Source organism: Myodes glareolus, chromosome 13 (assembly GCF_982192425.1).
Source record: "Myodes glareolus chromosome 13, mMyoGla1.1, whole genome shotgun sequence".
In the NCBI taxonomy this organism is placed as follows: domain Eukaryota; kingdom Metazoa; phylum Chordata; class Mammalia; order Rodentia; family Cricetidae; genus Myodes; species Myodes glareolus.
Genome location: NC_142038.1, coordinates 6172383 through 6199021, shown reverse-complemented (window position 1 = coordinate 6199021; position 26639 = coordinate 6172383). Strand labels below are relative to the sequence as shown.

The 26639-nt window shown below is 49.8% G+C and overlaps 1 protein-coding gene across 7 annotated transcripts in view; it reads left to right on the top strand.

Annotated features, from left to right (window-relative positions):
- The window catches only part of Znf516 (zinc finger protein 516), an 87461-nt gene extending 61203 nt beyond the window's left edge, over positions 1-26258 (top strand). For all 7 annotated transcript variants that reach the window (XM_087895895.1, XM_087895897.1, XM_087895896.1 and 4 more), the window contains exons 3-6: positions 12184-13638; positions 17717-17821; positions 19075-19142; positions 25944-26258. In XM_087895895.1, coding sequence (XP_087752021.1) covers positions 12184-13638; positions 17717-17821; positions 19075-19142; positions 25944-26003 — 1688 coding nt within the window. In that variant the 3' untranslated portion in view covers positions 26004-26258. The remainder of the gene's footprint in view (positions 1-12183; positions 13639-17716; positions 17822-19074; positions 19143-25943) is intronic.
- Positions 26259-26639: the final 381 nt, after the last annotated feature.

The window sequence follows — 26639 nt, the reverse complement described above, 5'->3', positions numbered from 1 at the left end:
ATCACAGGCAGACTGACTTCTTGACCCATGCTCTGTTCTGCACATTTGAAATGGAGGAATGTTGTTGGTTGTTTTCACTCTTTACGCTTTTGGCTCTTTGGGGGCCCAAATAAGCCACACGGGGTCTTGCTCTTTCTTGTGAAAGCCAGGCCTTCGCTTACTTGTTTTCAGCCAGCTTTTCTTAAGTTAAAAATCCCATCTACCTCCTGCCTCTGGGCTTTTATCTCTGTCTACCTTTCTTGCTCCTTTCCCAGATTTCTGCTCCTATTTATTCTCTCTGCCTGCCAGTCCTGCCTGTCTTTTCTCTGCCCAGCTATTGGCTGTTTAACTCTTTATTAGGCCAATCAGGAACTTTAGACAGACAAGTTATCACAGCTTCCCAGAGTTAAACAAATGCAACGTAAAAGAATGCAGCACATCTCTGCATGATTAAACAAATATTCCACAGCATAAAAGAATGTAGCACATCTTAAAATAATATTGCACAACAGAATGTGCTCGAAACTCTGAGCCCTGGCAGCACCCTTTTTTTCTGGGCAGGTACAGGGTGTGAGAGCACCCAGTTTCTTCCCATCTGCATGAGACTACCTGGCAGCACAGGGCAGGCCGGGCTGTGGAGGAACAGAGCTCTGCTTGCTGAGACGTAACACTGCCTGTATGGCTGATCTCACGCACTGAAGAACTGTATGCATTTAACCATATTGTTTTGATGGTAAGGTTAACATGTAGCATTTTATTAACGTTGAAAATTCATTTAAATTAGTTTTGGTAATGAAACTCCATATCATGTGTTTGATAATGAAAAATGGGTCATCAGAGACAGCTAGTTTCCATGACAAGCGTATCTGAACAGAGGGAGTGGAGCGGATAGCCTCACTGAGGATCCCTTGGACCGCGGTGTGCTGAAGCCTTTTCTGTTGGTGGTGTTCTGCTCGGATGGATGGATGGATGGGTGGGTGGGTGGATGGATGATACCACACGTGTGTATTTGCATGCAAGTACACCACACACACATAGACACACACACCAGTTTGTTCTTCGTCTTCCTGGACTCTCCCATGGATTCAAACCAAGTGTGGATTACAGACGTTTGGGAAGGTGGCAGAACATCACATGGGGTATATTAGGCTTCTCGGCATCCTTCCTTGAGCAGGTAGCACATGTTGGGGACTCACAACCTGTCCATCTCATCCACAGCAACCAGCCTGCTGGAGAGACCGCGGTGCACACAAGGACTGCGTGGGTTCCATGCCGGTCCCTAGCTGTTTGACCTAAGGGACTTAAGTATCCGTGGACTCTGTTGTCTGTGACGTGGACGCTGGAGCCAGTCCCCCATGGTGAATGCGATGAGTCGTTGGTGCCCTGTGCCTCTTAATTTTTAATTCTGATGGTGTTTTCATGGCTCCGCTGTGTCCTGGAGGCTAGGTAGATCCTGGATTGATTAACTTTTGAGTGACTGTTTTGGGCACAAGGATAGGGTAGGCACTCAACCAGCTGTGCTGTGGTCATCATCTTGATTCCTCGGGCTCCGTGGCCTCTGGGATCTTCTCACACTGGTGATAAGGCCAGCACCATGTGAGCTCCGCATTCTTTAGAAATCCTTGTCTCTTCGTCTCCACGAAGTCCTGCTGAATAGTGTGGGTGACTTCTGGAGCAGGCTGCCTTTCTCTGCCTCCTTGGAAGGGCTGTGGGTGAGTGGGCTGATACCTGACAGGAATGAATGAAACACTTCACCTGGAAACTTAGATCGGGCCTTCTGATTGGCCACTGATCGCTGGGAAACCACCACAGTGACTAACGTGCAGGGAACAGGATTAAAGGGTGGAGAGGTCTCCAGTGATCGCTGCTGTCCTGTGCTGTTCTGAGGCCTTCTGGGAAGCTCGAATCTGAGGTTTTGACTTGCAAACTTTAGACAATCAAAAGTGGCCTACCAGTTGGAGTAGTGATGGGTAAGGAAGGGGAGCCAGTTGTCGCTGTTAAAGCAGGAGAAGACAGTCAGGAAGGGAGTCACACTTGAGTGCAGAACTCTGCAATTGACTGCCGTGTGGTCTGTCTCTGGAGCCCTTTGCTGGAAACAGAAACAGTCTAGGGCTGTGATCTGAGTTTAAAGCATGACGCACGACAGTTTCTCTAAGCAGTGACATGGAGCTCCAGAGAGTGAATATTTGGATGAGAATTGAACTTTGCGCTTGGAGATCGGCTGTGTCTGCTGACAGCTGCTCCTGTGTGTGCAGTGTCCTGCTTCCCTGTGCACGGAAGGCTCCTAGTCACACAAGCTCCAGCCTGTCTGGCTACTTAGGCCTGGCCACACTGCTTACAACCCTGTAATCTACCCTAGCCAAGGGCTGGTTTATTTCTCAGAAACTCAACCAGACCAAAGGTGCATAGGGCAGGGTGCATGGGGAGAAGCAGAGCTGCATGGGGCAGGTTGGAGTGTTGACTTATTTTGCTTTGTGCAAGAGTTTTAATCAGGGCAGAGGTGTGTGTGTGTGTGTGATTTAGGTAGCAAGTGCTCAGAACCATGATTCCCTGAACAACTCAGGGCCTCTACTGTTAAGGAGCATACACAGTCAGTACCCAGAGAATAAAGTCGGTCTCACACAGAGCAAGTTGTGCGTGAATGGACTGGGAGAACTCATCATACCCTGAATGCTTTGATCCCTCCCTGTGCCCACTCCTGTGCTCCTGGAGCAACATCTTTGGATCTTTGGATGGTCTCCCCTACCCTCACCTAGGGGCTTGTTTGTCTTGCCCCACTTTACTAAAAGGAGGTCCTAAGAGTCTCCTGCCAGGAGAGGCTGACCTCACCCTTGCCCCTGCACTCACAGGGTGGTACTGACTTGCTCTCCCTGGGTGGTTCGGCCATGATGCTCCCTCCCTCCGTGGAAAGACTTGCGGCAACTCCACCCCAACCAGCTTCCATTCCCTGCAGACTTTCTTATCCCTCTGTGGTGCCTCTCATTCCCTGGGGACTTCCTCATTCTGTCCCCACTGGCTGCTACTGGTTTGTCCAGCTTAGCACTGGGCGGGGGGGGGGGGGGGGAGTACAGGTTTCCTAGGGCTGAGAGCTTTCTCTGGTGAGGCTGGGTGGCATGGGCGAGGTGTCTCCCCTGTTACGTAGTATTGGGATTTGGACCTTCGTAGCTGAATCTACAGGCCCTGGAAAATTTTGGTCCCTGGCCAGTCAGGGCGGACTCTGGATTGCCTGTGTACTAACTTCCTAAGGAATTGTGTTGAAGTCAAGGTAGTAACACCTGCTGGGGGAGACATCTTTAATCAGTTGCTGAATCATTAGGGTATTTAAAGCAGGCTGCTACCTCATCAAATTGGATGCCTTTAAAAATACCAGACACCTTTGAAGTTGAATGTACAGTCTGTAATCTAAGTCTTTTGCCTGTAGATATGTTATTTTGCTTAGATTATTTTTGTCAGATAGTTCAAGGCCATTACTAAAGTCTTCTGTGTTTCATGATTGATAATATTTAGGAATACTGAAACCAAAACTAAGATGTTTAAGACCTTTGGATGAAAGTCCACATAGTGCATTGCAGAATTTGCAGATAGGTTTCCAAAGAAGTCATCGTGTCTGACAACCTTATAGTGCAAGTGCTTGGTGCATTTTCTGCTAATGAATACCTGCTTAGAAGTAGCCTGTCCTGTGGTGTTCTAAAACAGCAGACCACACACGGAGCCTAGGGCTAGAAAATGAATCATAAATTGGGCACAAGCGCCACCTAGTGGCCTTGCCCACATGCTGCGCTGGCTACGACACCGTCAGGGCAGCTGTTGAGTCAAGCACTGTCTGCCTCTATTTCCAGAACACAGAAGGCTTGTGTTATGAAACGGCCTTTGTCTGCCAGTAAGACACGTGCTGGACCAGTAAGCCCCAAGGTTCTGCTAATACATAATTCTGATCCTTTATTTTTAAAAGAAGGATCATTATAGTTTTTTTTTTTCATACAGTATACAGACTTTGGATTGATTTTGTGTTTGGATAAGTATACATTGCTACAGGAAACCCTTCTGCCACATTCATGCTAGGTCGTGGCCGTGTTGGTGAGATGGTACAGCCACACCTCTCCTTTGGAGTCTTAGCCACCCCTTCCCTTTTCCCCTGAGACATTCTGTGTAAGTGCACAGGTGAGCTGTTTATTGATAGTGTAGTTTTTGGAGCTGGAGACCCCATGCCCACCCCTTCCTGTGCAGTGTGGTGGGCAGTGTGACGCCAGGGTTGCACACTGAGTTTTCCCTGGGCTTTTCTGTTCACTCTTATTAATACTTCTCCCTTCTTCCCAACAGTTACTGGGGGAGTTCTCTCTGGGGGAGCTTCCTTCGTTTGAGGAATAACACATGCCCAGAGCCAGCCTAGCTTGCGTTTGTAAGTGAGGATATCTCTATCTAACCAGGAAATGGCTTTTAAACTTACTCTAGTTTCTTCTCAGCTTCATGTCCTCAGACATAGTTGGCCATTAGGGCTGGAGACCCAGGAAGACGTGGGGTAGCAGGACTTTTAAACTTACTCTAGTTTCTTCTCAGCTTCATGTCCTCAGACATAGTTGGCCATTAGGGCTGGAGACCCAGGAAGACGTGGGGTAGCAGGACAAAAAGACAAATTCTGTCACTCTAGTGTACCTCCAATTTAAAACAGAGCTGTGTGAGGTTTTCGTGCTGAGTTCAGAGGACTCAGGAAATTCTGGGTTGCTGGCGTGGGATGAATTCTGTGGATAACAAATCGCTATTTAGTATAAGAAACCCTCACTGAGGCCAGGGACCTTTGATTAACCTTCAAACTGTTGCTGATTCTGCCCTGAATCATGAGAAAGCCTTTGAAAAAAATATCTCAGACTTTAAACATTTTTGTATGTGATCTGGCAAATTTGTCTGTTTAGAAACCCTGCATTTCCTCGGGAGCCGGTTTTTCTCTGCACTACAGGTCAGAGCTTCTAGAAGTTTCTATGAGAGTTCCTACCTTTCTGTCAACTTTCACAGACCATTTGTGTTAAAGATCATATTAGGTCAGAGTATGTTCAAACCTAGCTAGAAATGTGGGATATGTGTGTGTGTGTGTGTGTGTGTGTGTGTGTGTGTGTGCGCGCGCGCGTGTGCGTGTGCGTGCTATAGTTCTTACTGTGTGCACCCCCAGTGGGGAGATAGCTGCCTTGTTCAGACCCAGGGCTGGGCAGAGATCAAGAAGCGGGCTTTTAGTTTGTAGTGACAGTCATCTGAGACAAGGGAATCTCAATTGGGAAAACGCCTCCACAAGACTGGGCCATAGGCAAGCCTGTAGGGCATTTTCCTAATTAGTTATTGATGGGGAGGGCCCAGCCTATGGTGGGTGGGGCTATCCGGCTGGTGGTGCTGGGTAATACAAGAAAGCAGGCTGAGCAAGCCATGGGGAGCAAGCCAGTAAGTAGCACCCCTCCACAGCCTCTGCATCAGCTCCTGCCTCCAGGTTCCTGCCCCCACTTGAGTTCCTCCCCAAGGGCTTTCTGCCATGAACTGTATATGGAATCGTGAGTGAAATAACCCTCTCCTGCCCAAGTTGCTTTTGGTCAAGATGTTTCATCCTAGCCATGGTAACCCTAACACAGTCTGCATGGAAGAGCATGGGGTTCAGGGAGGTTGTAGCTTCCACTCTCCGGGCTGCTGTGGGGTCACCCCCCCCCCACTTGATGTACTGGCTTGGTTTAATATCAGTTTTATTTCAAGCTGAGACTCCTGCTTGTTGGTCATCTTGTATGTTCTGTCCAAGACCCTACCATGTTGGGTCCCACACCACCAGGGCTCGATGGTGTCCTCTCTTCAGGTATCAGGACGTTGCTCTCTTTTCCAGGGTGACTCTCCCTAGGCTTCTTGCCAGGTCTGGTACCCGTTGTCCCAAACAGTGCTGTCTGAGTGACTTAGTTCCGGGGGCTCCTCCGTACACTGTTTAGTGGTCCCCCCATCTTCCCTTGGCTCCGCCCTCCAGTTTGTATCACTATACCACTATTAAAGACAAGGTAAAGACAAACACAAAGCCTTTGGGAGAAACAGTCAGAGATTCAGGAGTTTTGCACTCAGATTGCTTTTCTACAGCTAGGAATGTTTGTTATGAGGCTTGTTAGAAATCCACAGTGCTAAAAATAATCCTGGCCTCTTAATGTTCCACACAGTAGCTCCTAGGTACAGGACTCGCTGCTGCTGCCGCAGCCTCACAGCATCCATTCCTGCCAGCAAATACCGCATGGGGTTAGATTGTAGACCCTTCCCTTTCAGTCAGCAGGACGTCCTAGAAGGGGCACAGGACTAAAACCCGGATGACAGGGAACTCTGAGCACCTAGGTGAGGAAGTAGCCCCTGGAGGCAGCAAGCCCCAGGCATGGCAGCAGGAACAGCTGAGAGCTCAGAGCTTGAGCCACAAGCAGGAAACAGAGGGAGCACGCTGGGAACGGTGAGAGCTTTTGAGCCCTCAGTGACACGTGGATGTATCTCTTCCAATGGGACAGCACCTCCTGATCCTTCCCAAACAGTTCTACCAGCTAGGGACTGAGTATTCAAACATGAGCCTGGGGGGCTGTCAGAAGCCCTGCAAGCGTCATGGCTGCCAGGGAAACAGACACACGAGGTGAAGAATGAAACTCGAGCCGGCACCATTTTAGCCGAGTCTGACTTCGTGGTTTGTTTCTCTCACACACTGAAGCACAGTAAAACTTTGGGAAAAGATTTTCTATGTGACAGCAGCTCTCGAGAAAACAAACAAACAAAAACAAGCTCTAGGCAGAGCTACCTAGAAACTCCCTAGTAGAGTAGCCGAGCGACCTTTCCAGTTAGTTTCCCTGACCAATGAGCAGTGTTCCAGGGCAGGGCCTAGGGAGGAAGGCTGTGTGGTAAACACAAGGATAGAGTCTGCTGATGGAGGTTGCAGAGTGCATGGGCCTCTTCCCTAAGGATGGGCTCTATTTGCTGAGGCTCGGCTCAGGATGGGACCTAAATGCTCAGGGTTTGAGGGGTTAGGTGAAGGCTGGCTCCACAGAATAGCAGAAGATGAGCATCTTGTTAGACAGCATCCACTCCAGCCTTCCAGGAAAATGGGTGTCGTGGTCTTCCCTTGAAGAAAAATGCCTGCGTATTTAACAGATTGTTCTAGTGCCTTCTGGAAGCCGCGTTTCTACCGGGCACGCTCATTCAAACCACCACAGTCCCCAATGTCGTTTAAAGTCCCGAGTTCCCTCTTAAGTGTGGCTCTCCTTGATGCTCCGATTCTCAAACCACCACCTTCCCGGTACAAAGCTCTCTGAGGTGCAGGAACCAAGTTCTGGAGTGGGACCAGCTGTTCCGGCAGCTGGCCACATGAGGCGGGACATGTACTTCCTGCTGGGAGATGGCGGTTTAAAGGTCTGTTCTTATCAGTAGTTCAGAAATAGAAACTCCTGTAACTAGCGGGTCCAGTAGGGCCGGTCTCCAGATGGGCAGCACCTGCTCTGGAAATCTGGCTGCAGCCAGTGTCTAGGTGTGAGCACAGGGTTTGGAGAGCAGAACCCAGAAGGAATTCGCCGCCCCCCCCCCCCCCCCCCACTCCACACACACACAAAATAAAACCAAAAGGCCAGTCTGGTCTGTAGAGCTAAGTTGCAGGGCTATCGAGAGAAGGCCCTATCTTGAAAACTAAAAAGAAACCCACGGAGTGGGTCCAGGGAGCTGACCTCTGCGTGCCTGCCTGTTTACTCTGTTATAGCTCTCTTAGCAGACGTGCACCATTGAGACTCAGAGCACAGGGCCCTCAGAGGCTTTCAGAAGCAAAGGCAGGAGCTGTACAGCCTCAGCCCTAAACAGTATAGCGGCCAGGCTGGAGGGCAGCGTGTGTGCCAGCCTTCTTCAGACCACAGTGACTCCAGAAGCAGGGCTGAGTGGTGTATCCGCGAGTCTGCCTTCTGAGCTGAGCCGTGATCTTGAAGTGAGAAAACCCCTTATGGACTCAAGAATTGGCCAGCTTTGCATGACTCTGTGGTGGGATCACCCAGAATCCACTCGCTGATTTATAGATTGGGTTTTCTTCTCAGCTTTTTTTCTTTTGTGTTTGTTTTCCCCTCACAATTTTAATTGCCAATATTATTTTTAAGTAATTCACCACGCTGCGTGTGTTTCATCTCCACATCATTTCCATTACTGGATACATAAATCATATGAAGACCTTTATGGAATTCATATGTGTTCTGTGCAGTTTTGCAGAGTTGGCGAAACTACGTGATTGCACAGCTCACTGAACACGTTGGGCATGCGCGAAGGGTCTTGGCTGATGCTGCTGAGGGAAGACACGGCTGTGTGTGGTCTGTTTTGCTAGAGCCACTGTCTCTCCAGACATGCTGTTGGCAGCTGCTGATGCGGTGGTGAGCAGTGTGGCAGTTTCTTGATTAACATGGTCTGTCCGCTCATAGCTTCTGTCTTAGTGTACCTCGAAGTTTATGCTTATGAATTTACATATATTCTTATGACTTGAAGTGGCGTGTAAAGTCTATGAAGTGTTCATGTTTTTATATAACTCACAAATAAGTCCTCCTTTTAGGGTGTAAGTAAATGTCTTTTTGGGCAATTTTGTTTGGTTTTAGAATTTTTAAGGGTGTGTGTGTGTGTGTGTGCATGCGTACACACATACGTGCTCACGTGCACCTGTGTACATGCTAGGAAGCTCATACGTGGAGGTCAGAGGGCAGCGTCATGAAGTAAGTTCTTTCCTTCCACCGTGTGGGTCCCAGTATGCTTTGAACTCCCCGTATGCTTGGCTGCAAAGCCCCTTTTCCTAGCACTGAGCCATCTCATGGGATCTTGGAAATTTGTAGTTTTAACCCGGAATTAGAAGGTTTAGAATTTTGATTATTTCAGAATCTTAAGGAATTAGAAGTTTTTATAGCTTAGAGATTCTGATACTTGAATTTCAGTGTTTGAGATCTTGCTGTTTGGGATTTCAAGACCCCATGCCTTTCATTTGGTCTAACCTCAGAGCAGGTGTCCTGCATTCTTCTTGGAGTCAAAGTCGTTCACAGGCATGCACTTACCCTGTTTTCTCGTTATTTCTACTTTGACCTTTTTAGTTTTACCCTGCCAGGTTCCAGGCTTGCATCTCTGTGTTGTCTTTGTTCTGGCCTTTGTCCCTGCTGTGGTCACAGACGACTGTGCTGGTGGTGTCCTATGTATATGAACACCATACCATCCTTTCTCCTCATGTAAGGTACCGTGGACATGTCTCACCTGGCCTTACAGAGTCAGCCACATTGTCCTTGTCCCCAGGATGAGCACCTGCCTGTCCAGTCCAGGCATTCCTCTGTCTCCTCATCTTAGAACGCTCTCATGAAGGGCTTTTCTAATATATTACCAAACCCAGCATACAGTACTTAGAAACTGTTTGTGTCTCAGGAAGAACATGGCCAGGTGCATGGGATGGCCTGTTTTGCTTTCTCAGTAAAGGCAGTCAGTTGCTGACTGTGTTTTTATCTGTGTCTCTTAGCCACTGCCCCCTGGTACTCCAGCCGTTCAGTATATCTGACAAGCCAAGCCCACATATGTGTCAAGGACTCAGTACACAAACGTACCCAGTCATCCACTTAGGGGCCTCTGTGTGTTCTGTTGTCACGGAGCATACTTAGAGGCTCAGACGTGTCCCCAGCCTAGTTACACTAAGGTGGGAGGAGTGGCTAGACTCTCCTGCTTGGGAACCCATGGTTTTCAAACCCTTCCTGTCTCCGATACCCTGAACTGGAGAAGGGCACTGTGGGAAGCTGGAGCCCCCCCCCCCCCCCCCCGCTCGCTTTCTGCCCTGTGTTTGAGCCGAGCAGCTGGGGGGGGGGGCAGACTTTGCACTCCTGCAGGTTTCTTCCCTGTTGTCCTGTGGGTGGAGCCAAATCACTGAAATTGCCCAGTGAACTATTCAGAAGTGTTTGGCTACATAAAGAAAATGTCATTCCTTCAAGGTGGATGCCCCAGTCTCAAAAATCTTAAAAAGTCAGGTTCTTGGTTTTCTTTTGGAAAAGAAAGAATTAAAATTTTCAGAACTACATCATTCTGGTTTCATTTCTTCTGCTTTGATAAAAAATACCTTGATGGAAAGCAACGCAGCGGAGAAAGATTAGACATGGCTTACAGGACAGTGGCATGATTAAAGGGTCTCTTCATGGTCCTGGTTCCAAAGCCCCCACTGAGGAGCCATGATTGGAACCCCTGAGAAGAGCCGCGGTTGCCGGATGTCAAGGATGAACATCCGCTTTCTCCAGGGCAGCTCAGTGTTGTGAGTCTGTATGCCATTACCGCTAGGAAGCATGGTCCCACCCACTCACGTTCCCTTTCTCCCTCGTTTTCCAAAGTCTCTTGGTGTCTACATTCCAGGCGGTGATGATGGTGTCTGCAGTGTGGTTTTTAAGTCACTCTAGCTTAGGCTCAGAACAGACGAGTTCCCTGACGCTCAGTCACCTTCAGGCAGCTTTTTGGAACTGACCAGAGTGAGGATGTGGACACCTCACCCCCCTCATCTTACCTGACCTCAACATTCTGCCCCAGTTGTTAGGAGACTGTAGTTGAGAATCATGCCTGCTAGCCCCTTCTCCTCAGAAAGGAGCATTATCTCTGTTGCTCCTCTCAGGACACTGTCTGTGATAGGTGCTTTCTTGCCCTGACAAAGGCTCCTTTGAAACAGTTTGTGTGATAACGTTCCTGTGCCCTATCTCTCTAACCTACAGAGAACACTTTAGAAGAACTGAGTAAGTCAACACCTGCATTCCACCCAATACTCAGATCTCTGGAGTCTTGGGAAACTCCTGGCCCTCTCACGAGTAACTCTGGACATCTCAGTCTGTATTCTAAGGATCAGGGCTGTGAGCCAAAGGCCTTGTGGTTCATCAGTGGTAAAGAGTCTTTGTGTTCTCTAGCGAGGCCTTGGGCATCTCTGGGGCACCTCCTGCAGATTCACACCCAATTGTGAATAGTCCCAAGACATAGTGAAAATTTAAGGTAGACTTTGTCAAGGTATGTCCTGTCCCAGACTCAGACCCAGGTGTGAATAAAATCAGGACATCAGTACAAATTTAAAGGAGACTTTGCTGAACCGTGTGTCCTGTCCACCTGTAGCAATGCAGAGCCTAGCTCTAACCAGCTGGAGGTGCGGCCAGCACTTACTCCTTCTAGGCGAGGGGGCTGGGAACCCATAGAATACCCTCCCATCTGCACCCACCTCCACTGCATTGAGCTCCCCACCCCCACACTTGGGAGCTCAAGCTTAGTGAGATACCCAGGATTCCCTCAGACCTGTAGGGGGACACGTAGAGAAACCTAGCATAGCAGGGTGTGTGTGTGTGTGTGTGTGTGTGTGTGTGTGTGTGTGTGTGCGCGCGCGCGCGCACTCATAGGCACAAGCCTGAGAAGGGAAACTTAGTATCGAGATTTTAGATACTTGAGAGTTAAAAGTGGCCTTCCTGATGAGGAAGATTCTAAAGGCTGGGCTGAAGTTACTCTGTAGCCTGTAGTTTCTGAGGTGAGCCCGGTGGTTCTGGGAACCATCTGTTTCCCTACTGTTCAGTGTGATCAGGGTTATGGAGGCCTCCATGCTGGCTTTTACCACAGAATGCTCTGTGGCGACCACAGATGGCACGAATGCCTTGCAGAGAGTTCTAGAGCATGTAAATTACCATGTGGTGACAGTTAAGCTCTTGTCCCTGTTTCTTTTAAAGTGTTATTTTATTACAGCTGTTTCTTTGTGTACATGTAACATGTGTGGGACTGCATTGCATGCTTCAGTATGCACACGGAGATCGGAGGGTAACTTGTGAGAGTCTGTGCCCCCTCTGTTTACAGCGTGGGATCTGGGGATCCCACTTGTGCCTTCAGGCTTGGCAGCCAGGAGCAAGTGCCTTTCTCCAGGGAACCTTCTTGCTAGTCCTCAGTTTCTAATTATAACTGGCCGCCTTCTCTTTATTCAGTAGTGGTGTCGTTACATGTAACAAGATACTGTGATTTCTTCGCCCATCTTTTGGTCATTTAAAAAGGTTGAAAGCTGACAGCCCACCTGATATAGTATTACCTCTCTCTGTGTAGTTCATTCCAGACCCAATCTCAGAACGCCCTTTTTGCTGATACCAAGCCCTGGTCCTGATGCCTTGTGTCTTACTCTGTTCTGATGAGAAGTGGCTAACATCCCCTTTTACATTTTGCATCCTGCAGGGGGCCAGCCACGGCACTGCTGTTCTTCTGGAGAGGTGGTACCCACCGTGCTCTCCAACGGAGACCAGAGTCACAAACTCGGAAATAACCTGCCAGAGAAAGACATCAGCGAGCCCAAGGTGGGGATTGCCACGCCATCCGTGTCCATACTTGAAAGCAGCAGCAGAGAGACTGCCAAGTGTCCCGAGCAGCATAGATTTTCTCTTGACTTAAAGATGCCAGCATTTCACCCCAAGCAGGAGGTACCCAGCACTATTGACCGGGTAGACTTCCCTTCGAGCATGGAAATATCCAGCCTGCAGCTCGCCTTGGACAGCCAGGCCGGGCATTCAAAAGAAAAGCTGTCCGATTTGCACAAGGAGCACTGTGGGGCAGGAAAGCGGGCGCCCGCCCCTGACTTGGTTCCGCTGGACTTGAGTATGAAGTCGAGCCGGGATGACCCCAGCAGTAAGGACGCATGCTCCCTGCAGGCGGCCCTGGTCATTCACCCATGTCCTTACTGTAACCACAAGACCTACTACCCTGAGGTTCTGTGGATGCACAAGCGCATCTGGCACAGGGTCAGCTGCAGCTCTGTGGCGCCCCCTTGGACTCAGCCTAATGGCCACAAGAGCATTCGCAGCAGCCTGGTTTTCCTTGCTCGCAGTGGGCGCACAGGTCCTCCGCCTGCTCTTGGGGGCAAGGAGTGCCAGCCACTGCTCCTTGCTCGCTTTACCCGCACCCAGGTGCCAGGTGGGGTACCAGGATCAAAGAGCAGCTCTTCTCCCCTTGGGGTGACCACAAAAGCCGCTAGCATGCCTAAGAATAAGGAGAGCCATTCTGGGGGCCCCTGTGCTCTGTGGGCCTCCAGCCCCGATGGATATCGACAGACCAGAGCTGGCCATAGCCAGGAGCCTCCCAGCGCTGGTGTGCAGGGACCCCTGACCAAACCCAAACAGGAGACCAGCTCCAAGTTGGCACCTTCCCCAGGCAGTGGGGGCCTCAGCAGAAGTGCCACCCCCACACCCTCGGTTATAACCCGTGTAGGTGCCCAGTCCTCAGCCAATAGCAAGCCAGTGGAGAAACTCGGGGTCCCTGCAGTGGGGGCTGGCTTTGCCCCTCCGAATAAGCACAGTACCCCAGACTCTTTGAAAGCCAAATTCAGTCCTCAGCCTCAGGGTCAGCCTCCCACGAAAGGCGAAGGAGGCTCTCCTCTACCTCCCCGAGAACCCCCTGTGAAGGCGGCCCAGGAGCTGAGAACGCTAGCCACCTGTGCAGCGGGGTCCAGAGGGGACGCAGCCTTGCAGGCCCCACCTGGTGCGCCCCCCATCTTACACTCCATCAAGCAAGAGCCGGCAGCTGAGGGGCAGGAGAAACGCTTGGACATCCTCAGTATCTTTAAGACGTACATTCCAAAGGACTTCGCCACACTCTACCAGGGCTGGGGTGTCAGCAGCCCCGGGCCTGAGCACAGAGGTAAGAAGGGTGGGCCCCCTCCTCCCTGGCTGCGCTAAAGGTCATGGGTATACACACTTTCCTGCCTGAGTCTTCAAGGCAGAGACCAGCAAGTTGCAGGTTCTCCCTGACCCAGCTCCCTGGAGCTCAATTGTTGCCCCTTGAGACTGTGTGTCTGGGTCAGTCTCGATCTTGGACTGTCCCCTTCCTGTGGACACTGACTTAGAAACCTGCTTATTCACTCTGTAACACTGCAGCTGGACAGGATCTGACCACACTTCATGTGGGCACGTGAAACAAAGTGTTGGTCCACATTCACTGTGGTTGCTTCCTGAAAGAGAAACTGTCCATTGGAAGTGAGGATTAGGTCTTATATTTGTTTTTAAATAAGGCCCTGCAGGCAGGACCTTGCTGGAGCTTGGATGTATGAATGAAGACTGGAGGACTGAGCTGTCTCGGCTTCTCAAGCAGTACGCAGTGGTGTCTCCAGTCCTTCTTGTCATTCTCAACAAGCTAATAGCAATGCTGGTCCAGGATCTCATGCGCTTGGGGCCGGGGTGTTTTGGATTTTGGATCTTTTGAGATTTCGAAATAGTTCCCTATGCATAGATAGTATTGTGAAAATGGGGCCCAAGTCTAAAGACAAAATTCATGCAATCTGGAGGTGGTTGTGGCGGAGGCAGGGGACAGTAATTTTTAATAAGTTTGTTTGTGGACTGATGAGCGGTGTGAGTGAGGTGGTAAGTTTTGGGGCATCGTGTGGATGTCTGGAGTATTGGTAGCTAGTAGCGCTCCTAAGAACCTGCCTGCAGATTTGCCTGGCCGGTTGGAGATGCCTTGGGACCTGGTGGCCCTGAATGATGGCGCCATTCTTGATTGTAAGTCAAAGGTCGCTTTCACTTTAACGGAACATCAGAGAAACAGAGAGCCTGCTACCTGTTAGAACAACAGCAAGAAGACAGAAAGATGGCAAATTCAAGGCCAGCCTCACTACCTAAGTGAGACTGTACATCAGAAAGTCAAATCCACGCCTCTCCCAGTTGGCAGAACCGTTTCCTTGAGGAGCTTCGTGTGTTCTGAGCCCGTAGCTTCTTGAAGCTGTTACTCCTTGACGTAGTTGTCTTTGTAATCCAGTACCTCAGATCTGGGACCTTGGCAGTACCATTAGGGTACTGTAAGGCAGTGGCACCCGTGGAGACCTGGGTTGGTAGTCTAGTGCTCCGTGGCTGTGGATTCTGGTGAGACTGTTGGTTTTTACTTGATTTGGGGCTGTGTCTGCTGGTGAGTTTCCTTTATCTCGGTCTCAGTTTTGGCTGTGTGGGAGGTTCTTGGGCCCGCAGTCCTGTGTGTTTGTAGATTGCCCTGTCATGAGGTGCCAGAAGGGCCGGCTGCAGGTGGGAAGCTGATCTCCATTCCCTCTGTGTGTGTCCACAGTAGGACAGCCACCTGTTACGATATCCAGTTCTTGACATCTCTTTCCCCTGTTGTCCTGACCTTTGGCGACTGACCCGGATGTCCACACCGTGTTTTAGTGACTGACTCTGATCCTCTCTTTAAACCAGTTACTGCTGGTGGCTTCTGGGACGGGTCTGGCTGTTTGCCTGTTAGTGTATACCTTGGTGAGCTCGGCAGCCAGGGATCCCACACTCAGGAGGCCATAAAAGTTTCAGTTAACCAGAAATATCTGCTATGTGAATGGGATACTAGCTTGGGAGCCAACAGCTCCGATGTGCTTCCCTAGGACTCCAGATTGTGGAGACAGGAAGACGATAGCCTACTTTGAAAGTCCCTCTCCCCCACCCCTTCTGGCCCATGCTGCTCCTGCCCTGTGTTAACATGGGTTAGTCTGGGTGATGCTTTTTTAGGGATGGATTGTGGGGGCCCCCACTTTTGTTGCTACCTTAGGGACCAGGACTCAAAATAAACCCCACTGTCTTCACTATCTTTCTGCAAAGTGACCACAAGGTTTGGAAAGACAGGGTGTACCATAAGTGATTTTTTTTTAATACAGTAGTCATGAAAAGTCACTGTGTCTTCAGTCTGCCCTGCCTGTATTATATGATAATATGGATTGCAGACAGGGAAAAGAGATAATTCTAGATAAAACAGTGTGCCTGTACTTCCTTATTGGAACTTAAAGAAACAAACAAACAAATCAAAACCTGTCTCATTGTTTTGAGTAGTTTCTAGCCTTGTCTTTCTTCTTATAGACCACACCTCACAAGGTAATGGTGAGAAATCCTGTCATGCTACACACGTCTCTGTGCATGGGCAGAGCTGTGTCCTCACTGTGGAGAGCCTGTCTCCTCTCTCCTCACTGTGGAGAGCCTGTCTCCTCTCTTTGTGCATGTCCTTTCTTAAAAAGTAGAAGGGAAGTGCTGTGGTGAATGTGTGTTAACTCAGTGAACGTGCACACTGCTTGGATAGGAAGTAGATGATAGGTAGGTAGGTAGATAGATAGATAGATAGATAGATAGATAGATAGATAGATAGAAACTTAGAGATGGGGCTGTGGTAGGGCTGCTGTTGGCACTGTTGTCATCTCTGTGTGTCTCTGGTGTGGCTGATGAAGTGTTTTGGTGCCAGAGAAGTATACCTCGGAAGGTTCTAGAAGAGCTGTGAGTGGGCCATTGTCCGGCATTCAGCTGGGGTAGAAACTGAACTGGACGGATCCCTTTTCAGATGAGCGTTCCCAGAAAGGAGCACCGCTCTCCACAGGCTTCCTGTCAGCACTTGACTGAAGTGCAGGTGTGACGCTGAGCTTGCAGAACCCGGGGATCTGATTGGGTGGCTGAGCTCTGTTGGCACCAGGATCCTCTGTGCTCTGAAGTGCTGGTTCTGTCTGTTGTGAGGTGCAGGTCACACACATTCCCCCTGTAGGAGGACTTGTCACTGCGTGGGTTGCTTTTCCATTGTCTGGTTTGGTGAGGTCTGATGGCTTTGCCTCTCTTCCCTGGACCCATTGCCCAGGTCATATGTTAGAGAGAGGCCACATGACCATGAGACCTGTGGTCTTTCCTACGGGGTCACCCTCGTTTTCCACCGTGAGTGTCAGCTGTGAGCATTTGTCGGTGGCTTCTCATTGGTTCTCAGCCATCTTTGTGTCTCGAGGAAGTCTACAGGAAATGCAGTGCTGCGGTCTGCAGGGTCTCACGGTGCAGACTCCTTTCCTTCATTTGCTCTGTAAGGAATGGAATGCAGTTGTAGCCAGTTCTCACCAGTTGATTGTGGGACTTAGGGGACAGTCTTGGAGTTAGGTATCCTCTTGCAGTTCTTCCTGCTTGCCTTGAAGGTCACCTTTTGGATGTTAGGGATGTCAACATTTGAAGGACTCGTGGTACAGGAATAACTTCAGCTCCTGTTCAGTTTAGTGGCTGGGGAAGGACACACAGTGGAAGAAGGCTCTTTGTAGCAGGCCGTACCGGAAGCAGGAGAAGGAACCAAGGTGTGGGGGGGGAAGTCCCTCTCCTGGCAAAGTCACATGATGCCCCTGGCTCTGAGGGAAGCCCGGAGCTCAGGCTCAGGGTATATAGGTGCCTGTTGCTCTCCTGCCTTGCTGAAGGCACAGCCTACACTGGGGGCTACTGCCTGCTGCTTGCTGGCACTCAAGAGCTCCAGAGGTAGACGGGTGGAGGCCATAGCTGGGGGAGCTGCTGATGGCCACTGCGCTGTGTCTGTCTCCTGGGACTGCAGCTGTGGGCGCAGTGGGCTCTGCTCCTAATCACTTCCCGTTACCTCCGGCCTTTGTCTCTGCCACACGGATGTCACCTTTGTTTATTACACCACTTGATAGAGCCAGGTGACATCTGGGTGGCGTGTATCCAGCTGCTTGGAGCCACGTGCCCACCACACAGTCTGGCAGTGCCACCCTGTCCCTGTCCTACTCCTGGAGCATATGCTTAATTCACTGTAATTTATGCATTCTTGCAGTCTTGTGTGTGCCTGGCTTGTCAGCAAAGCTAAGCCAAGGCTGACAGTTGTCACCAGGGCCCAGAGGTGGCTTCTCACATTGATATGTCAGATAGACTAATGGTGTCTCCCTCTCTCTCTCCCCTCCTTCTTTCCTCTTCATCTCCATGTTATGCCACATCACGAACAGGGGCACAGCGAACACAGGCCCGCCAGGGAGACTTTGTCTGTGTGGAGTGCGGCAAGACTTTCCACCAGCCCAGCCAACTCAGGGCCCACCTTCGGGCACACACAGGTATAACAACAACCCTGGGCCATGCGACTGGCCAGTGCCAAGTGTATGCATGTTTGTACGTGGGGTGGGGCATGGGGGGACGGGGGATATGTTCTAGTTTCATTGTGGTGTCATGACCAATGCCATAATCAAAAATGACTTGGAGAGGCAAGGGTTTATTTGGTGTGTCCTTCCAGGTCACGATCCGTCACCAAAGGAAGCCAGGGCAAGAGCTCAAAGCAGGAACCGTGATGGAATGTTCCTCACTGGCATGCTTTCTGGCTCACTTACAGTCTTGTGCTTAGTTAACTTTCTTATACAACCTGAGACCACTGTCTGTGCTTAGTACTGCCCACAGCAGACCCCACCCTCCGAGCAGACCTGCCCACAGGTCTTTCTGCCCCAGACATTTCCTCAATGAGATTCTTTCCTTCAGGTGACTCTAGGTTAAGTTGACTAAGCAGCACAGAGATGTTTCCATGAGCCGTTCACTGTCACAGTGGACATATTTAAAGTTTCAGCTTTGCCAAAGCTGTTGCTGGGATAGTCACCTCTCAATTGCCGGCATGGCCGTGTGTGTGTGTGTGTGTGTGTGTGTGTGTGTGTGTCTGTCTGTCTGTCTGTCTGTCTGTCTGTCTGTGTGCCATGCAATTTAGTTTGAGAAAAACAGTCTACATATGTTCCCTTTAGTGTCGACCTTCAGAAATGAGATGACAATGATTTACCCTGACACCACCATCAGGGGCAGCAGTCAGGGCACTATTCTTCAAGCCCAAAACTTGGTGACTTCCATCCTGATGGGTAGAGCTAGTCAGTGAATAGATACAAACCACCTTGGTTGATGAGTGGGGTCCTGAAGCGCCTCCAGCCCTCTGTGTAACTCAGGCCTGAGACCTGCTTGGCCTGCCTGTCTGTCACCACAGAGCAGCAGTCTTAGGGACATGGGTACACGTTGTCTAGCAGTGGGACACACGCATACACGGGAGCTCAGGGACACGGGCCAAGTGGCCAGCAGAGCAGAAAACGGGTCCCTTTACCCATGCACTGGTAATTTATGCAGCCAGTGGTTGCTTTCCCCAGTGATTAGGAAGGGTGGTGGCCCCAGGCATCCATTACTGAGGTTTCTCACTGTGCTATGGGACATGGTTTTCTAGCTGCAGGCCAGGTGCTGATGTCTTCTTGTGAAAATGCTTCCTCCTTAGCAACCTTTTTGATTTGCACTCAGGAATCTCACTGGCGCTCTGCTAACAGCTCCCCTCCTTTTTTCCCCACAGTGGTGTTTGAGTGTGATGGTCCACGAGGTTCTGAAGTTCACACAGCCTCCACGGATGCCCCCAAACAAGTATGTCCTATGGTGCATGTCTGAGTGTCAGTGTGTCTTCAGGGACTTGGGGTATAGGACACCTGTGTATAGCGTGTGCTGTGGAATAATTCCGTGTCATTGGAGCCCACCCAACCAGGACTGTCTGGGAATGAACAGAGAGCAGGAGGCTACATAGCTGCCAGCTGCTACAGACCTGCCCATGATGGCCGCTGCTACAGACCTGCCCATGATGGCCGCTGCTAAGGGGAGGGAGTTGACGGTGACCGAGACGTTGGAAACTCTTAGTCTGGGTCTGAGTTGTCTTGTGGATAAATCACATCTTGTCTCCTTTAAGAGCACTTCTTGTGAGTTCCTCTGTCAGAGATGCCCATCAAAGATGTTGGCCTGGTGTTTCACGGTTGTGTGAACACCTGGTAGAGCAAGGCCCCTGTGTGTCGGCACGCCTGTGTACCTGTCCTTGCACACCTCTCCCGTGGGAGTGTGACTGTCTCACACACGCCATTTGATGTGCAGGGGATGTGGCAAAGCTCCGTGTCATACTTGGTTCTTAGTATGGGTCTGAGGGGAGTCCATGCTTAAGGTTGCTTTTCTGTTACTCTGGGCTGACGGTGGGTGGTGTAGACACCTGCTCCCACTCGCCACCCCCCCACTCTCTAGTCTCCTCGCTTCGCTTTGGTTATCAGGTATTCTAGGAGCCCTCATACCCACAGAGACTCTTCCCTTTGCCCTTTGCCCAAGGTCTGCCTGGAGGATTGGACTCAGCTCTGTGTGCCGGGCCTAACGTGTCCCATGCCCCGTGATGACAGGATTGAGGCCTCCACTGTGGTCCGGCTCTAACGAGACCTCGGGGCACTTTTGAGCATTGTTTTAGCTCATTTCAGTAAAACCTGTGGCCTCAAAAACATCAAGTCGTTCCTTTGTGATAGTGAGACAGTGTATGAAGTAAATGTGACCTCTCCTGAACACCGAATAGAAAGATTTCCCAGCACGGTGTCTGCTCCGGAATCAGATTAGTGCTGTTCGCTCTGACAGAACAAACGGCTGCAGAAGGACCGTTGTGTGGAATGCATGGGATGTAGTGACAGGAAGGTCATGTGGCTGGGATTACATTTAGGCATCACGGCCAGAATGAACCCTAGGCTTTTCTGCTCACAGGCCACCTAAGACTCATCCTGCACAGGCCACCTCCAAGGCCACTAAGACTCACTCCTGCTAAGTGGGGCGGGATGCAGTAGGCAGTTCTGCCAATAACCAGCGAGTTTCTTTGAACTGGGGAGCCTGCTTGCTGTGACTCATCCTTCCCTAGTTTGTTCCCAGGCTTTCGTCACATGGAGACAGGAACGTGGAGGCCGAAGTCGCTAAGGTTTTAGGCTAGCTCATTCTTGGGTTACGTTTGCTTATTCTAGGTATTCATTCACTGAATAATCATTCACTGATTATTGCTGGTCTGTGGTCTGGCAGAGAAGCATGCTGAAGTCTCACCTCTCTCTAAACTCATGCTGTCTCTTAGACTTATTGCCACCGTTCTCTTACGGTCAAGGTCATGGTCACCCAGGACTGACACCTTGCTAGTGTGGATCCAGCCCTTGGGGTGCACGTTAGCTTTGCCATGAGGCCTCAGCAGGTCGGCTCTCATCTGTCCGGAAGGACGGAAGTAGCTCAGGCCTTTGTGTTTAACCCCAGATTGACTTACCCTTCTTTTCCAGTAGCTTCTTGGTTTAATTCCATGTTTAAGGTCTTGTGCTCCATTGGCCCCTTTGCCCTCCCTTACCTTGAAAAGTAACTTGTGTTAATTCATCATAGAATGTTCTGGGTCTTTATGGAAATTCCATCTTTTGCTAACAGATTTTGGAACTGTCAGAATCTTACAGAAATTTGTTGTCAGAAAGCACATCTGTCACAGATTGGGGCGTAAGCTGCCTTCTTCTTTCCTCCTGACTCTCATAGTTTAGTCTTGATAGGACACATTAATTTAGAACCAGTTTATCTCATCGTTAATGCCAGGAATGTACTTTGTTATGACTATCAATGTCCTTCCCTAACATTAGCTAATTAATATTCAAATTGGGCTTTAGAGGCTCTGGGCTTTTGTTGTAGATTGTACAACACTATTTATGCTGAAATCATTTCAGGTGATACTCAAAAGTTGATGGAGTTTAACATATGTACACAAAAGATGCCAAATTACCCAGTTGAAGCAATATTTGAACATTAATTCACTTATTGACAAAATGTATTGACAGCTCCCATGTGCCGGGTCCTGTGTGGGTTGGGGAGATGAAGTCTGTGGATAAGGCTGTTGGGTGGTTTGCAAGAGGGAGTAGGAATGGTGTCTGCCAGAGCAGAAGCTGGGTGTCTGGGAGCTGCTGCTGGGGCAGGGGACTTGAGCCCAGCGTGGGGGAAGAATCAAGGAGGAAGAACATGAAGAACAGTGTGAAAGTCAGCCGGCTGGAGGAGGGCTTGGTGGCACGGGAGGCAGAAGTGTGGGTGCATGTCTGGAGAAATCAGAGCATCGGGTCACTGTGTGAAGTTGTCATTCAGAGGAAAGCAGAGCTTGGAAGCAGAGGGGTGACATCCAGATTTCAGCTCTCGGGCTGGACATGGGGCCAACCAAGAAAATGAACCCTTGGAGGCAGTGAGTGGATCCCGGTGAGAGATTGTGTAACCTGCTCGGCCTAGGCATTGAGGGGGAGGGGTCTGAGAGACTTCAGAGAGGAGTCAGGTAGGATGTAGGTTGTGGATGAGGAAAGATGGGGATCTGAGCTGGTCTGGGTCCTGTCCTAGTCCTTGGCCTGGGTAGGACATTTCCAGCATAATTCAGGCTGTTGAAGAAGACTTTTAGCAATACTTAGTAAGCAGGTATCTCAGGGAAAAAAAAAGATCTTGACAGCAATCTTTATGCTTAATAGCTATCTACATTCAGTTTACTCAAGGTCAGCTAATTCGACTCTGAGATATGAATAATTGAGTTATAAGATACAGTTTGGAGAAGAAGGCTCTCACCTCGATGGGTTAATTCCCTGTCCTGTGCAGCTGTGACACAGTGGTTCCCAGGAGCTGCCCTGCGCCTGGCATGGAGGACATGCACTGCAGTGTTGTATGATATTTTGATCGTGTTCTGACAAGTGAAGCCTGCTAGTAGTCAGAGGGCAGAGTTAACCACTAGCTGACCAAACTTAACCACAGAGGTTTTGGAAGACCGTGGACAGAGAGAGGAAGTAGTAAGGCACAGGGGTGGGTGTGGGCTGGGGATCTGGCTCTCTGAACAAAGGAATGGAGCAGGTAATGAGAACTGCTGGCTTTTCTGATCTTTCAGGTTCTTAACTCAATATCTGACTCCTGAATTTTTATTGCTAAAAAATGATTAGAGTAATGCTTCATCTGATGGCCAGCGTGGGACACCATATGTAATTGGACGTTTTCTGTCCCAACTACCTGCTCCCAAATTACTACATAGAGGCTCATGTTACTTATAAATCAGCCAATAGCTCAGGCTTAATGACCAGCTAACTCTTACATTTAAATCAACCCATTTCTATTAGTCTGGGTATTGCCATGTGGTTCATGGCTTTCCATGTCCTCCAGCATGTCTTCCCAGGCGACTGCCAGGCATCTCTGTGACTCTGCCCTTCTTCCCCCTAGCGTTTTCAGTCTGGCTTTCCTGTCTAGCCTTGTTCTGCCTTGCTATAGACCAACCAGCTTTATTATCAACCCATGAGAGTGCTACATATTCACAGCATACAGAAAGATTATTCCTCACACTGTGTGGGAGCCTCTCTTGGCAGATACTCCAGTGATCAGCTGTCTAGGGAAACTCTCCTGCAGTGTGAGTGCACACAGGACCTGGAGCACGTCACTTGTGTCTCTACAGTGTGCACAGGCCCCTTCCTGCCGTACACCTTCAGTAGTAGCTTATGCTAGGGATCAGCCTGGGGCTTCTGGTCTTCATGTCCCCCAGCCTTTGTGAGACCAGTCACTGCTTCTTTATGAAAAGGAGCGTCCAGGAGGATCGCCGGTTTGCGTCCTCTTGATAGCGTGAAGTTTCCCAGCAGCTCTTCTTGTGAGTTGGGGCATTGAGGTTTTTGCATTGAGAACCACAGAACAACTGTCATGGCTGATACTGTCAACTTGCAGGGTCTAGAACCCCGTGGGAGACCCACCTCTGGGTGTGTCTGTGAGGGTTTCTAGGTTAGGCTGTCTGTGGTGGGAGGACAGCAGTATGTGTGGGGAGCATGTTCCATGGGCTGAGATGCTGGGCTGAACAGAAAGGGTAAATAAAGCCTGCTGAGCAGAGGCATTTCTTCCAGCGGGTTCTTCCGGTTCCCCTTCCCCTCTTCTCTTTGCCCTTGAGCTGTGAGCTCAAAGGTCCCGTCCGTCCCTGAGTTACTGGTGTTCTGTCACAGCCGTGGGGAAAACACTTGCACATCTGCACTTCGGTTTCCCTCATCAGACTTAGAAATCAAATCTACTGTGCTTCCTGGTGGCCCGATTGAACCAGCATGGGACCTAGCAAACCTCTGAAGTGACTGGTTTAACCCTGTCGTCTCTTGGGCCTTTTTTATACATGAACTCGGGAGCAGGGAGCTAATTTGCTGCTGTGCCTGAGAGTCATCTTTTCCTGTACATGTCCTGTGTAAGCCTGTCCTAGGGCCCAGAGCCCAGGACCTTCAGAAAAGCCATGTCACCGATTCACAGGTCTCTAACAGGAAGTACGAGGCTTGTGGCCGTGCCTTGAAAATTACATGAGAGTTTACAGCACAGGTTTACAGAAGGCAGCTCTGGCCACATGACCTGTTGTCTGAACTGCTTGCTTTCTCTCAATTATTGTAAAAAAACAAAATAAAAATAAAAACACAAACTTAGGACATGATGAAGGGTCGTGGCCTTGAGTTTAGGAACTATTTCCTCCTCAGTGGAAGGACATTCAAGTGTAGCCTCCTGATGGGAGGGCAGGTCCTCACAGGACACTGTCCTGTCTTTGTTTAATGTGCTCCATCACGAGGGTGGACAGTATTCCAAACCAAGTTTCCAAGGAGAGTTTTTACTTAAGGATGATGTATCATGTCCATGTTTACGTTCTGATATTCCTCAACATCTGTCCTTAGGAAAAAAAAAACACTTTTTGAAAATTTCATGCTAAAGTGTGGGTGTTCCTTCGGAAAAAAAAAAAAACAAAAAACACTTTTTGAAAATTACATGCCAAAGTGTGGGTTTTCCTGATCCATGGTAAAAACTGTCTAATATTTCAGAGAAACTGTTTTGATTATTATTTTATTGTTCAACAATTCAGATTTAAACTAGTAACTGGGCAGAATCTTGGGTAAATTGCTTGCTGCTTAGCCTGAGGACCCGAGTCATGCATGAAGTTTGGAAGGGCATCCTACACATTTTCCCCTGACCTCACACATGCTCTGCAGTGTGCATGCCTGTGTGCACACACTGTGATTACACACGTGGAGTAAGATATTTTTAAAAGGAGTTACAAGAACTTTTGAAACCAACCCCCCCTCCCCCAATTTAGCGTTTTGCTGTAATGTGAACTAGAGCATCTTGATTTGTTTGGATTTATTGTCAGAATTTAAAGACTATGATTAATAGGTTTTTCTTTATTATTCTAAATGTTAGTTTAAAATAGTTAAGCTGGAGAAATAATTCCATTAGTCAAACTAACAAGAAATGTAAGAAAGAAAAGAAAGAAAAGGCAGCCGGTCCTGCCTCTCTGTCATCCTGTGCTTGGGCGGTGGAGCTGGCACACCGAGGTCTGTGACCTGCGTCTTTGGCCCTTTCTCACCAGTGTGCTTGTAGACTTTTGATGTCACAGTTCTGATACGAGATTTTATTCATAAAACCAAACAGCATCTTCAGAACATCATCTGTTTTCTCTAGGTATAGTCTTCTACCAGATGTAAGCGTAATCGCGGACTTCACCGCGGTCACCTCACCTTGGCCCTGCTGGCTGACTGCTGGCTGGGCTGAGGCCAAGGGCCCTGAGGTTTGGTGTCCAGTTGTGGGTTAGCATCCACAGCCCTTGCCCCGTGGCTTTTTCTGTGCGCCCTTTACGGCGTTTTCGGCTTGACAGACCCTCATGATTGTACAGCTTGGCCCTTTGTCTTACAAGGAGAGAAGGGGAATTTGATCTCACCTGGCTCATGGAACACTGAAGCAGGTTGACCTCTGGCCTTGTCTCTCAGACGTTCTCCGATTCTCTTTCTGGTTTCTGCTGTCTTGGCCAGCAGATATTCTGTGTGAGACCTGCTTTTAGAACCTTGAAACTAAAGCACCAGGCCCCCACCTCTCTGGGCAGCACTGTTTAGGCTCACGCCTGCCTCCCACTTGTCTCTACTAGTCTGACTTAGAGCCTAACTCTTCTGCTTCTCCACTGTGGGACCTGTGTGTGCAAACCAAGGGAAGCGCTATCAGGTTCCCACAGATGGATGTGGCATATGGCTCCATGTTCCCCTGGAAGCTCTGTTGTTCACCTGGGAATCTGCTCCGTCCCGTAGACGTGTGCTTTTCAAACCTCCGTTCCTTTGCTCGGAGCCAGGTCTGCCATTGCTGCCTGCTCCCTGAAGCCCCTGATGCTGTCTAACTCTGGAGACGATTTCCTCGTGCTGCCCCCATGAAGACAACAAGGTTAAAGCACAGTATTTATGCTGGAGTAAAATGAGCTGCCCTAGAACCAGAGGCCTTGGTTGCCTCTGCCACTTTGCTTGTGAAGAGCACCCTGTGTTTCTGGGTCTTTCTAAGAAAATTCATAGGATAAACGCTCTTGGGACTGGAAGACAACTCAGCTTGCCTGATGTTTTCTTTCTTTTGCAGGGGAGAGACCATACCAGCCCAGGGACTGTGCCAGCCGGGCCCCTCCGAAAGGGGACCTAGAGACACGCCGCCAGCGCTCGGCCCCGTGATGGTGTTGACCGCAACCTCACGGGCGATTGGAAGGCTCCCAGCAGTGACCATGGCCACCTTGGAGAAGAGGAGCCAGGGTCTCCTGACCAGATAACCTTCGACCTGGGAGCTGCTATGCTAGAGCAGACCAAGGGAGATGCCTCCCTTTGGTCACAATTAGGGACAGCGAAGATGCTATGCCTAGAATTCCGTGTAGCTCTTTCACACACATGTATGTGCTCATAACCATGGCCTGTGTTTCCTCATGGTAAGCGGTGGTACTGGCAGGCACAGTGGGAGCTCAAGGCATCGGTATTACTTAAAGACAAGCATGAGACACTGGAAAAAAGATACTGGTGTGTTTTGGATGGAGGGACAAGCTAAGCCCGGTAGGAGGGTGCTCCAATGCTTGAAAGGACAGGTGACGCGGTCAGGACTTGGGGGCGCAGAGGCCTCTCCCTGCCTCAGTGGGTATTCAGTAGCAGGTCAGACGGAGGGAGGTGGTCAGGAGCTGTAGGGCTTGCTGGTGCTCACGCTTGGGAAGGCAGGGCGATGACAGACTGAGCCTCACAGTCCAGAGGTCTGGCCATGACCCCCCCTGAGCTGCTCACAGCCCCCTCCTGCTCT